Source organism: Triticum aestivum, chromosome 1D, assembly GCF_018294505.1.
Source record: "Triticum aestivum cultivar Chinese Spring chromosome 1D, IWGSC CS RefSeq v2.1, whole genome shotgun sequence".
Lineage (NCBI taxonomy): Eukaryota > Viridiplantae > Streptophyta > Magnoliopsida > Poales > Poaceae > Triticum > Triticum aestivum.
In genome coordinates this window covers 444950194-444963544 of record NC_057796.1, presented here as the reverse complement: position 1 = coordinate 444963544, position 13351 = coordinate 444950194, and the positions used below count along the sequence as shown (strand labels likewise).

The following is a 13351-nucleotide window of genomic DNA, read 5'->3' as shown; positions in this document are numbered from 1 at the left end:
TCAACTTTCAGACTAGCCAAATCCTGAGGACACAGTTTCCAATTCCACACGTAAAAAAAAGATTGATAAGCATCACATTAATGACGTATAGAAAGCAATCCACGCAGAAGAAATCATGAGATGTAAATGAAGTTACAGTAAGATTGGAAAAGCTTGTAATCACCAGACGGATCGCAGCTCTCACGTCAGTCACCTTCCCTGCAAGCCACATGCCCCATGGGCCACCACTATTAGTTTTGCAACTAACCCATTGTTTCAATTTTACCGTACAGAAATGAACCGCAACAGGGCCCATCCCGTAAAAAAGAACTACCACGACGCCATGCACACACAGCAGTTAAGACGAATCAGCCAATTAAAGACTTCAATCAATCCAGCAAATCACGCGCGGGGTTTGCTAACAACAGAGATCCGACGATGGCTGTAAATCCGACGGCTACTCTAATCTCTAATGGGAATGGGAATTCCCTTCCGGGGACGAGTCCACCGAAATAATAAACGGAACCGAAAAGAAAACGAGAGGCGTGAGATCTGCGGTTTCATTTTGCCTCCGTTGGCATGGACGTCGCTCGCGTTGCGCCGTGGAAGAGGCGGAAGAAGACGAGGGCAGCCGCCCCCGCCACCGCCACCGCCGCCACCGACACGCTCCCGGGAGACGTGGTGATCGAGATCCTCGTGCGCGTGGCCGATGCCGCCACCCTCTTCCGTTGCGCCGTGGCGTGCAAGCCATGGCTGGTCCTCGTGGCTGACCGCGCCTTCCTCCACCGCCGCTGGCCGGACGGGCCGGGCCAGCCCTCTCTCGTCGGCTTCTTCGCTCAGCAGCGGCGCCACACGTCGCAGGTCGTCTCCGCGGATCCTCTTGCCGGCCCCCGCTCGCCGGCGTTCGTACCTGCGCCGCGATCGCCGCTCGGCTCCTTCGTCTCCAGCGCCATGGCCTCCCAGGACATGGACGGCGCTGGCATGCTTGACGACGCGGTGCCGCTCACGTTGCGCGAGGGCCTCCTCCTCGTGCGCCTCGCCCCGTGCGGCGGCGCCCCGGCCGTCGGCACAGGCCAGACCGTCGTCCAACTGGCGGTCTGCGACCTGTTTACCGGCACGTGCGACGCGCTACCCCCGCTGGAATGCAACACCTCCTCCAGCATCAACAACTGCGCCATTCTAACCGACGCGGACCGGAGCTCGCACAAACGACGCCGGTCGCCATCGCCATTGCCGGGCCGCTCATCCCTGTTGAAGGTGCTGGCCATCGTCTTCGACCCCGATACGTCCTACTACTACCTCTGCACTTTCTCGTCCACCAAGTCGACCTGGAGCGAGCCGACGCCGTGCTTCAGCAAGACGGCGCTCAGGATCACAGATGGCAGCGCCGCCGTGTGCCGCGGCACGGCACACTGGTTCGCTTGCGACGGTTGGGAGTCCTGCCGCACGCTCGGTGTCAGCACCAGCACTGGCCGTCCGTCATCGACAGAGGTTTATATTCCACAGGGCCGCTACGACTTCGGCCTTTACATCACACCCTGGCTCGGCGCCGCCATGGACGACACACTCTCCTTGTTTCACCTGCACGGTGGATGCCGCTCGCTGCATGTCTGGACACGCCATGGACGGCACAATGTGAACTGGTCCCACAGTAAGGAGATCGAGCTAAGACCGCCGGAGCAGAAGGCGATTTGCGAGGACGTGCAATGCCTGTGCGCTGACCAGGGGAGCGGCATGCTGCTCGTCATGGATCGCCTCGAGCGCGTGTACATTGTCGATCTCCAAACTGGAGGGGTGGACGAGGTAACGGAGCAATTTCAGAGACTCGAACTGCAGACTGTCGTGCCCTTTGAGATGGATTGGCAGACTTTCTTCTTCTCTCGTCTGGAGGGCCACAAAGGTACGTAAACTATGAGAATTCTATATGGGTATTTCTTTTTTCTCGTGTGCTATTTGTAAGTTCCTTTGAATGAAAGTAAAGTGGATTTGATATATAGAAGAAGAAAATAAGAAGAAGAAGGGGGGAAGCAACGCCGAAGACAGAGATGATGTGCCGGCGCTCTCGACGACGCCTTCTCTAGGTCTGCCTAGGCCCTGCCATGCACTTGCCGACATCCTCTTGGCGCAATGGGTGGTGGTACGTTGGTATGTATTGTTCTCGGGTCTTGATCATGTTGTAGAGGTCTTCGATGTTGGTTGTGACGCAGCTTGATTGCTCTGCGGTTTACCTCATTGCCATTGGCATGAGACTGGTCTAGGTGATGCATGTCTCGTAGTACGTGTGGGGTGTGTGGCTACTAATCCTAGTAATTAGAGTTGTAATGGCCGAAAATATTGTGCCCGGCTTCTTTGCCGCTTTTTCTATAATGCAATGATTAGCATGTTTATGTGTATTCTACAAAAAAAAAGCTGTGACGTCGTGGTGGAGGCGGGGAAGAAGGTTGGCAGGGTAGGGGGCACAACATCGCCACTAGAGGAGAGGGAACTCTGACTGGTTACTATTTGACTTGAACTTGTTAAATTGTAACTTAATGATATTTGTAAGCCATGTCCAGCCATGTAAGAATCTTAAACTCTTAACAGTGAGCAACGAAGCTGTAGTACACTTATAATTCTTGTTGACATCAAAACCGCCTCCTCAACTCATGCAGCCTCCGCCTCCTAAAGAAGAAAAAAAAGCTAGGGTTCCTCTGCATCCCTCCAGCGCCGCCACTGGTATGCCTCATCTCCGGTGGACGTAGAGCCATGGAGGCGGGATGGACCATGGCCCTTGCCGGTGGCCGGTGACAGGAATCTGAGTTATTTACCCAAAACCACCACACTTGGGGGTAGGGTAACAGGTCAGTACCAGATTTGAGCCAGGTCACAAAAAACCACCAACTATGTGCCTAATGACTAACGAAGAGCACTGATTGTCTGATAAGCTCATGAAAACAGTGAAACTGACAAGTTGGGCCCACCTGCCAGGCTGACGTGGCGTGCTTGTGTGGACAATATGCTGAGTCGGACGAGGGTCCCACCTGTAAATGACTCAAGTGTTTATCTTTTTTCCATTTTCCTTTTTCTCCTGGGCATTTTCCTCCTGGACATTTCAACATGTTGGGGAACGTAGCAGAAATTCAAAATTTTCTACGGATCACCAAGATCAATCTATGGAGTAATCTAGCAACGAGGGGAAGGGGAGTGCATCTACATACCATTGTAGATCGCGATGCGGAAGCGTTGCAAGAACGCGGATGAAGGAGTCGTACTCGTAGCGATTCAGATCGCGGTTGATTCCGATCTAAGCATCGAAGAACGGTGCCTCCGCGTTCAACACACGTGCAGCCCGGTGACGTCTCCCACGCCTTGATCCAGCAAGGAGAGAGGGAGAGGTTGAGGAAGACTCCGTCCAGCAGCAGCACGACGGCGTGGTGGTGGTGGAGGAGCGTGGCAATCCCGCAGGGCTTCGCCAAGCACCGCGGGAGAGGAGGAGGAGGGAGAGGGGTAGGGCTGCGCCGAAAGAGAGACGTTCTCGTGTGTTGTGCAGCCTCTAGACCTCAACTATATATAGGGGGAGGGGAGGGGGCTGCGCCCCCTCTAGGGTTTCCACCCCAAGAGGTGCGGCAGCCTAGAACCCATCTAGGGTGGCGGCCAAGGGGAGGAGAGGAGGGGCGCCACTAGGGTGGGCCTTAAGGCCCATCTGGACCTAGGGTTTGCCCCCTCCCACTCTCCCATGCGCCTTGGGCCTTGGTGGGGGGGACGCACCAGCCCACCTGGGGCTGGTCCCCTCCCACACTTGGCCCACGCAGCCTTCTGGGGCTGGTGGCCCCACTTGGTGGACCCCCGGGACCCTCCCGGTGGCCCCGGTACATTACCGATATCACCCGAAACTTTTCCGGTGACCAAAACAGGACTTCCCATATATAAATCTTTACCTCCGGACCATTCCGGAACTCCTCGTGACGTCCGGGATCTCATCCGGGACTCCGAACAACATTCGGTAACCACGTACATACTTTCCCTATAACCCTAGCGTCATCGAACCTTAAGTGTGTAGACCCTACGGGTTCGGGAACCATGCAGACATGACCGAGACGTTCTCCGGTCAATAACCAACAGCGGGATCTGGATACCCATGTTGGCTCCCACATGTTCCACGATGATCTCATCGGATGAACCACGATGTCGGGGATTCAATCAATCCCGTATGCAATTCCCTTTGTCCATCGGTATGTTACTTGCCCGAGATTCGATCGTCGGTATCCCTATACCTTGTTCAATCTCGTTACTAGCAAGTCTCTTTACTCGTTCCGTAACTCACATCATCCCGTGATCAACTCCTTGGTCACACTATGCACATTATGATGATGTCCTACCGAGTGGGCCCAGAGATACCTCTCCGTTTACACGGAGTGACAAATCCCAGTCTCGATTCGTGCCAACCCAACAGACACTTTCGGAGATACCTGTAGTGCACCTTTATAGCCACCCAGTTACGTTGTGACGTTTGGTACACTCAAAGCATTCCTACGGTATCCGGGAGTTGCACAATCTCATGGTCTAAGGAAGTGATACTTGACATTAGAAAAGCTCTAAGCAAACGAACTACACGATCTTGTGCTCGGCTTAGGATTGGGTCTTGTCCATCACATCATTCTCCTAATGATGTGATCCCGTTATCAACGACATCCAATGTCCATGGTCAGGAAACCGTAACCATCTATTGATCAACGAGCTAGTCTCCTAGAGGCTTACTAGGGACATGGTGTTGTCTATGTATCGACACATGCATCTGAGTTTCCTATCAATACAATTCTAGCATGGATAATAAACGATTATCATGAACAAGGAAATATAATAATAACCTATTTATTATTGCCTCTAGGGCATATTTCCAACACAACAAACAGGTAATGTGCGTGTACCGACATCCGTGCACTGCACAGCGCCAGCACCGCTCGCCGCCATTGCTAGCCGGCGGTCACCCGAGACCTGGCCTCACTCGTGCTCGCGGTGCCTGCCCGGAGGCCCTAACCGTGCTCGTGCTCGCGGCGCCCGCCCATTGGCCTTGGCCGCGCCCGTGCTCGCGTGCACCATGGAGGAGCGCCATGGCCGCGCCTGTGCTCGCGATGGCAGCCAAAGGCCCTGGTCGGGGGTGCTCCGTGGTGGAGCGTGCTGGTCACGCCCGTGCTCGCAGCGCGGCCCTTGTCGCGCGCACCGTCAAGGAGCACCATGGCCACGGCCACGCTCGCGGCGGTGCCCCGTGGTGGCTTCCCAGACCGAAGCGTGCTGACGACCTTTGGACCTAGAGAGGTGCCCGGCATCGAGACGCCTCCCAGCACGCGCGGCCGCGCCTTTGACTCTGACGCAGGTGAAGCCCTCCGCGTGGCGGCGCGGCCCTGGACGGCTAGCCGCAGCGGCTCGGCAGTGGTCTGGGTGGCGGAGCGGACAAGAGCTGGAGGTGCGGCTGGGGTTGGATCCCGCCTGGGGCAGTGGCTTGTGGCGGCGGGTTGTAGGTGGCTGGGGCGGCGGACGGTAGGTCGCTAGGGCGGCGGGGAGGCTCTCTGGTGGTGGCGTGGCTCGCCGGGGTAAGGCTCCGGCGGCGGCGCTGGATATGGCTGGGTTGGTGGGGAAGAAGGTGCTTGGGGGAGAGAGAGAGGCCGACAGGTGGGCCTTTGGCCACCTCAGCAAATTTATCCATGTAGGCATGCCACATCGGCCCGACAGGTGGGTCCCACATGTCGGTTTTGCTGTTTTCGCGGTCAAATCAGCCCGTCAGTGCTCCACGTTACGTATTAGGCGCAGAACCGGTGGTTTTTTGTGACCTGGCTCAAATCTGGTACTGACCTGTTACCCTAGCCCTAAGTGTGGTGGTTTTGGGTAAATAACTCCAGGAATCTTGCTCCATTTTTAGGTGTTTTTATGTCATTTAGGGTTTTGTTCTGTTCAGAAAGACGAGACGACGGCAGCTCTCTGAAGATAGAATAAGGTTCTCCCCGCCTAGCTCTGCTTCAGTGATGCATCTAGCGTTGTCGGAGGACGTGTGGAGGTGTCTTTGGCGGTTCTCATGGAATTCGGTCGGTGTTGGTCTTCGGTGTATCTGCTTAGATCCAGTCTTTGTTCGTCTTCATATGTGTGTCTACAGGTTGGATCATTTCGATGTATACTTCTCTTCATCAACTGTTGTTGTTCTGGTGCGTCGATCCTCTGGGGCATTATAGCAACTCTAGCAGACCCCGCATCCTCCCGACCCGCAAAACGTTTTTGCAGTTCGCGGAAAAACGTCTTTGCGGGTCGGCGCGGACGGCCGCAGTTGCAGACCCCGCATAATGGACCCTAAAAAAGGATATTCCCAGAATATGCTTTTTTACGGGTTGGGGTTGAGGCGTCTGATCTGGCGCATCTCCTCCCGGCCTGCAAAACTTAAATTTGCAACTCAATTTGATCTAGCATATTGCATTGCTTTGACAACATTGAATACAAAAAGCATCACCAAATCTTTGCTAGAATAGCAAGACCAAAGAAAACAAGAACTACAAGAATGCATTTTAGAAGATTTCCAATTTCCATAACTGCTCCCACTAGTTGGACTAATATCTTCTTCATGCATTCGTTGTTGATCTGTGGATTCTTGATTTTGCATTCTTCTTTCTTCATCTTTGGTTCGGTAGAAGTAGATGTTGCTTCCCCTCTAGTTGCACCTGCAGCCGCATCATTGCCTTCATTGTACTAAGGAGTGCACTAACATCTATTAAATTTCTTTCTATCAACAAATCAATGTATTTCCCTTCCCAAAACCAAAATGAGCATCCTTCGTCCTACACAAAAGAATGAGCAAGCTCGAAGTGAGCCACCGCAATTTAGCTAAAGAATGAACTATGAAACGAGCTACCGCAAGTGCACGTACCCCGTCGTTTTTGCATTTGAAGAACACCCATCCGGGATGCTTCGGCGTGCTCGAAGTGAGCCGCAACACTTTCCGCGTGCAGTCTTCGCACTCTATGAGCAGCATCGGCAAGCCACAAAGACGCTGCGCGAGCGCCGAGCCCGGTGGACGGCCGGACGAGTACGGCGGGCGGCGATGGCGGGCGGACGAACTCGCACCTGCATGCGGCGATGCGCCCTTGCCTGGGCTGCGGGAGAGGCTCCCCGACCACTCCATCGCTTGGGGCAGCAACAGGCGGCCGGAAAAAGCCAAATCCGGCGGCCCGCGATGAAGTGCCGCAGATCTGCAAATCCGGCGGCCCGCCGACGCAGGGGGGAGGGGGGAGGCCTCGTGCGCGTGGCGGCCTTCCGGCGTGCTCCTGCCGGCTGCGGTCGCCGGAATCTTGGGCGGCGGCCGGCGGCGGCGCGAGAGGGGAGAGGAGAGGTGGTTGGTGGGAGAAGGCGCGGGATGAAATGCCCCCCCCCACCAACCGCTTCCGCTTATATGCAGGGCACCGTAGGCGCGAGGGGGAAGCCCGTGTTTTCCCGGGTTGGGCTCGGGATTTTGCCGCGCCCCCTAAAAATTTTTGCGGGCCGGGACGGGATGCGGGGTCTGATCGGGCGGGTTTTTCCGCCCCGGCCCGCATTTTGGCGGTTATTTTACGAGTCGGGGCGGGATGCGGGGTCTGCTAGAGTTGCTCGTAGCATGACAACTTCCTGATTGTCTACTACGACAAAAGTTCGATCCAGCTCCTGTGAGTGTCTGTAGTCGCCGCTACTCGCTACATGGTCTACGAATAAGAATGTAATATTTATTATTTGTTCTTTCTATTGACATGGCACGATGACTAGATCAAAGTTTTCTCTAAAAGAAATAGTTGTTGACATCGGTTTGCACTCGGAGTACAATTGCTAGGACGTTGGCGGCAAATTTGACAATTTTGACCTCTGGACAAAATCAATTCACAGAATGAACTGTCCGTAAAACTATTTCACACCCCTGACCCTTTTGTGTAGCGCCCGCCACGCCGGCGCCACACCCTACCGTGCAGTGCCTAGCTCGGGGGCGTTGCACCTCTGTCCATCGTGGCAGCCCTGGGCCCCGCATCCCGCAGTGCAGCGCCTCCGAGCTAGGCGCCACACGTGTAATGTGCAGCGCCTAGCCCTCGGGCGTTGCACATTGACTTAGATGCAGCCGCCGCGCGCTAGGCCTCCCGCACCCACCCCATTCTTCAGCAGTTACAGAAGCATCGTTGCAGCGGCTGGCTCCTCTCCCCCTCTCAATCCCATCTTCAAAAATCTTCAGATCTGACGATTTGGCCCGTGGACTCCTTTACCAATCCAGCCTAGAAGGTACTTTTCTCCGATCCCCTTCTTTCTATCCATAGAATGTATGATATTTCGGAGATTTGGGGAACCCTTGTTTGAATCTTGCATGTATTAGATTTGGGGAACTTTTGTTTGAATCTTGCATGTATTAGATTTGGGGAACCCTTGTTAGATTAGAATGTGGTTTGGATAGATAGGTTGACATGTTATTTATATAGTTTGGATACATAGCTTGACATGTTATTTATATGGAAAAGATATTTGTATTGAATCTTGCATGAAGTAGGCCTAGTTTAGTTTATTGAAATTATATTTGTATTGGCAAGAATGCTTTGGATACATATGCTTTAAATTTTGCATCTAGTAGGCCTACTTTAGTTTTTTTTGAATTGAAAAGATAATCGTGTTGACAAGAATGCTTTGTTGAAATTGTTAGGATGGTTTGGCTTCTCGATGATCATTGGGACAAACAACACCGGTCGTACGCTATGTCGGTGGAGCAGCGGGTAATACTGAAAGTGGCCGGTGTTATGAATTTCGTATTTTTTTCAAACACAAATGCCCCATATGTAATGTTATGATTTGTTTGTTTGTGGGAGCTTGCACCTCTGAAGCTTCGGTCTCACGGGGTCACCCTTGGATGGATGCGCTATGATGAGCGGTACACACCGTATGTAAGGGAGGCAGGACTTCTCCCTTTCATTCAGTTGGTCCGCCGGTCGACGCCACCCAACAATGCTGCAGCACTCACCGCGCTTATTGATCATTGGAGGCCGGAGACACACACTTTCCATCTTCGAACCGGGGAGATGACCGTGACGCTCCAGGATATTGTTATGATCACCGGTCTTCCTATCGATGGGAATCCTTTATGTATGAACACCGATTCTGATGGGTGGCACACGCAGATGCATGCCCTTATCGGTATGGTTCCTCCGGAGCCTCGGGAACCAGAAGCAGAAGACAAGAAGAAGGAAAGAGTCGCAGCCGGTGCTACTTTCACGTGGATATCATCGAACTTCAATACTTGCCCTGAGGATGCTAATGAGGACACGGTGAAGACATATGCTCGTGTCTACATATGGTACATGATATCCAGGACTATGTTTGCTGATGGCACAGGCAAGAATGCTCCATGGATGTGGCTGAAGGCGTTGACCATCTTCGATAGCAAATGGAGTTGGGGTTCGGCAACACTGGCTTACTTGTATCGACAGGTATGAAGTTGTTTCCTTTTCACTTCATTGATACATTATCAATGCGCTCTTGCGGCAAATTTGACCATGTTCTCTTTTATGTGCAGTTGGACGAAGCCTGTTGTAGGCACACTGGAGGTATTGGTGGTTGTCTGCTCGCACTTTCCATATGGAGCTGGGAGCGTTTGCCGGTTGGACGACCGGAGACCGTGAAGTACGAGGATTGGGATGACAAAGACGACCCACTACGGCTCCCCAGTTGGGCTCACAAGTGGTATGTGTTAAATGAGACGACGGATGATCCCTCGGTCATGTAAAAGTTGTACAAGAGCGAGCTGGACGCGATCACGCCTGAGCAGGTGAACCGACATTGCATAAGTGATTATCATGCTTGTATCGTAACTCGATATCAATTTTGCATTCTATCCCATTTTGCAGGTGGAATGGGAGCCGTATGGAAAAGGAGAGAGTTTTGGTAACCCTATGGAGTTCAGGCTGAATCCGATGTGCACTAGGGATAGGGATCTCTGGCATATGCGGTGCCCACTGATATGCAACTGGGCGGTTGAGCTTCACCTGCCACATCGGGTGTTCCGCCAGTTTGGTTTGTTCCAGCCACACCCGCCGGAGTGGGAGGACACGGACAAGTTGCTACACGCGTAAGATATAATTAACCTTGAGCACTTAGCAGCTTCTCGACGGTTTCGATGATGCTAATATTCTGTTTCTAACTTGCAGGTTGGATAGGAAAAAGCAGCGGAAGATCAAGGATTGGGCCAACCATCACAGGAAGTATGTCGTACAGTTCGCGCTTAGTGTGGAGCAAGCAAGGGCTGGAAAACGAGCCCAGCTTCGTGAGCACTGCCCGATCGCGTTCAACAACTATCTCACATGGTTTCTTGCAAGTACCCGCGTGGAGGTATGCAAGCCGGCGTATGCTGAGGAGATTCTGGAAGAACCCACCGTTTTTGATGAGGTAGCCCAGCACCAGTACAACGCATTAGTCAGGAAAGGCAACTCAGTGATCCCTTCAGCTCCAATGATGAACTTTGTGGTTTGCCCTTTTTGCTTTTCCATTCGCACTATTCACATCTTCGCTTGCCTAACACTTTGATACCGTTTCTGTTCATAGCGTGCCCAGATCAAGAAAGCAGCTGATGAGACCGAGACTATTCTGGAAACAACCCCGGCTGGCAAAAGCGATGGGGAAGGTGCACTTCGAGCATTCATTAAGGTTCACATCTCCTTCAAACTAGCACTTAACATATGTTGCTACGTTCCATGTCTCATTCACTTGTACATGTTGCAGCGCCAGGGCCTAAAGTTAAGGCGGCTATCAAACCTTTTCGGTTGTCGTGACCCCGAGTATGTATCACCAGAACGGTCTAGGTCGGCGACACCATCAGATCCCGCTTCGGGGCAGGGCCATGGTGAACCTTTGGAGGATGAGGATGTGGGTGTGGTCACCCAAGAGGTATGCATGACGATATATATCCATTTGTTGATGCATTGCTAACTATATCCTCACACACGGTCTTTTCATATCTTCTGTTGATGCATAGGTTGCTGATGATATGACCGTGGGGACGTACCAGGCTCGGTCTGCATACGAGTTGAAGCCTAGGAAGGGAATCAACAAGTACACACCTGAAGACTTCACCCAAAGAGGCCAAAGAGGCAAAAGGACGGTCGGCACCTCGCGGATGGCGGCTTTGGATGACTATTTCGATGACGATGTAGATGACGTGGAGGAAGCGGAGCCGGAGCCGGAGCGGGTTACTCTTCCTAGGAAGGTGAAGAAGATAAGCGTCAAGAGGGGGGGGAGGAGCCAGCAAGCGCGGAAAGCACTAGTCATCGTCCTTTATTTATAATGTTGAACTTAGAGTGGTGGTAGCTCTTAGTAATGTGGAATTTGTTTTGTCATTGAACTTGGAGTGGTGGTAGCTCTATGTTAAACTTGAACTTATTGTGATGGTCCTTTCTAAGAAATGATGTCTTTGTTGAACACTTTTTGAACCTTACTGTTTATTATACAAAATGTTGAACTGTGGCTGAAGATGACCCAGTCTGAATGACAAAAAAACACTAAGTGTTTATGCGGCGCCTAGCTGGGAGGCGCCACACTCTACAGTGCAGCGCCTAGCTGCTAGGCGTTGCAATGTACAGTGTGGCGCCCCCGGGCTAGGCGCTGCACAAACACTTAGCGAAAATTTTGGCCCAAACTGGAGGCCTACCTTCTGTTGCTCTCTGGATAGCTACAGACTTGTGCAGCGCCTAGCCTGGAGGCCCCACACTGTACAGTGCAGCGCCTAGACGCTAGGCGTTGCACTGTTCAGTGTGGCGCCCCGGGCTAGGCGCTGCACAAACACTTAGCGAAAATTTTGGCCCAAACTGGAGGCCTACCTTCTGTTGCTCTCTGGATAGCTACAGACTTGTGTAGCGCCTAGCTTGGAGGCGCCACATTGTACAGTGCAGCGCCTAGCCGCTAGGCGTTGCACTGTACAGTGTGGCGCCCCCAGGCTAGGCGCTGCACAAACACTTAGCGAAATTTTTGGCCCAAACTGGAGGCCTACCTTCTGTTGCTCTCTGGATAGCTACAGACTTGTGCAGCGCCTAGCTTGGAGGCGCCACACTCTACAGTGCAGCGCCTAGCTGCTAGGCGTTGCACTGTACAATGTGGCGCCTCCTGGCTAGGCGCTGCACAAACACTTAGCGAAATTTTTGGCCCAAACTGAAGGCATACCTTCTGTTGCTCAGTGGATAGCTACAGACTCATGCAGCGCCAAGCCTGGAGGCGCCACACTGTACAGTGCAACGCCTAGTGTCTATACAAGTGTGAGCATGGGAGATGAAGCAACAATGGCCTCCCGCAAGTGCAATCACATTGTGTTAACGACACCTTGAAAGCCCGACCTCCATGTTGCCGGCCATCGTTTGTGGTTCCTCCTGGCTCTTTCACTTCGTACTTCCACTCTTCGTTGTCATATAGTATAGCTTCTTCTGAGTCTGCCTTCCGTGATTGAAATACCAATCATTCATCAACTTTGGGTGGGAACTTGTACTTGTACTTCCGTGGGTTCTCACCCACTATCTGTGCATCGGTTTCCATCGAGTACTTTACAAAGTACGCATTCATCTTGTCAAATGTGTATTGAACTATTGCCGTCACGGGTAATCCACGTGCACCTTTGAGCACCCTATTGAAGCATTCGGCCATATTGCTTGTCATTTGACCGTATCTCCGGCCATCTTCATCAAAAGCACGTGCCCACTTGTTCCAGTATTGAATGTGCCTATTGAGAAAGTCTTGACCCCCGGGATCAAGTTTTTTGTGTGCGAGCAATTTGTTGTACAAAGTGGCGAAGCGCTTATCGGAGAAAGCGAGACAACAATCTTGAAGATCATCGGCCAACTCCTTAAGGCCACATGCCCTATAGAAGTTCGAACAAAAGTGCCTCATGCACCATCGATGGTGCAACGGAGCATGCCCGGGAATGTCAATCTCCACCGCGTTAAGAATTCCTTGATTCCGATCCGATATGACACAAATTTCCCTTTGAGCGGGTAACACCTTCGTCCTCAAAAGATGCAGAAACCACTCCCAGTTGTCATTGTTTTCCACCTCAACCAAAGCAAATGCCAATGGCAACACCCGGTTATTCGCATCACTTGCTATCGCAACCAACAAGGTGCCCTTGTATTGTCCGGTCAAGAACGTGCCATCAATTGCGATGACCGGCCTACAATGTTTGAAAGCCCTCACACATTGCTCGAACGCCCAAAAAGCACGGCCAAATACTCTGATTTTCCTTCCTTCATGAACGTTGTTTGGTGCCCATGAGGCTCGACCACATGAACCATGCCCGGGTTTGTCGCGGCCATGGCTAACAACAACCTAGGGATTCGGTTGTATGCTTCCTCCCATGTACCATACAACATCT

At 52.5% G+C, this 13351-nt stretch overlaps 1 protein-coding gene across 1 annotated transcript; it reads left to right on the top strand.

The window, feature by feature from the left end:
* The first annotated feature begins 558 nt into the window (after positions 1-558).
* On the top strand, positions 559-2324 carry LOC123160339 (uncharacterized). The gene is made up of 2 exons (XM_044578147.1): positions 559-1879; positions 1977-2324. The coding sequence occupies exons 1-2, from the start codon at positions 559-561 to the stop codon at positions 2189-2191; spliced, it is 1536 nt and encodes a 511-aa protein (XP_044434082.1). The 3' UTR covers positions 2192-2324.
* Positions 2325-13351: the final 11027 nt, after the last annotated feature.

What these genes read in the sequence shown, in the direction of transcription:
- LOC123160339 (XM_044578147.1), top strand. Translation starts at nt 559, where the DNA reads ATGGACGTCGCTCGCGTTGCGCCGTGGAAGAGGCGGAAGAAGACGAGG. An exon ending in TCGTCTGGAGGGCCACAAAG is followed by an intron (nt 1,880 to 1,976) that starts GTACGTAAACTA and finishes TTTGATATATAG; the next exon opens with AAGAAGAAAATAAGAAGAAG.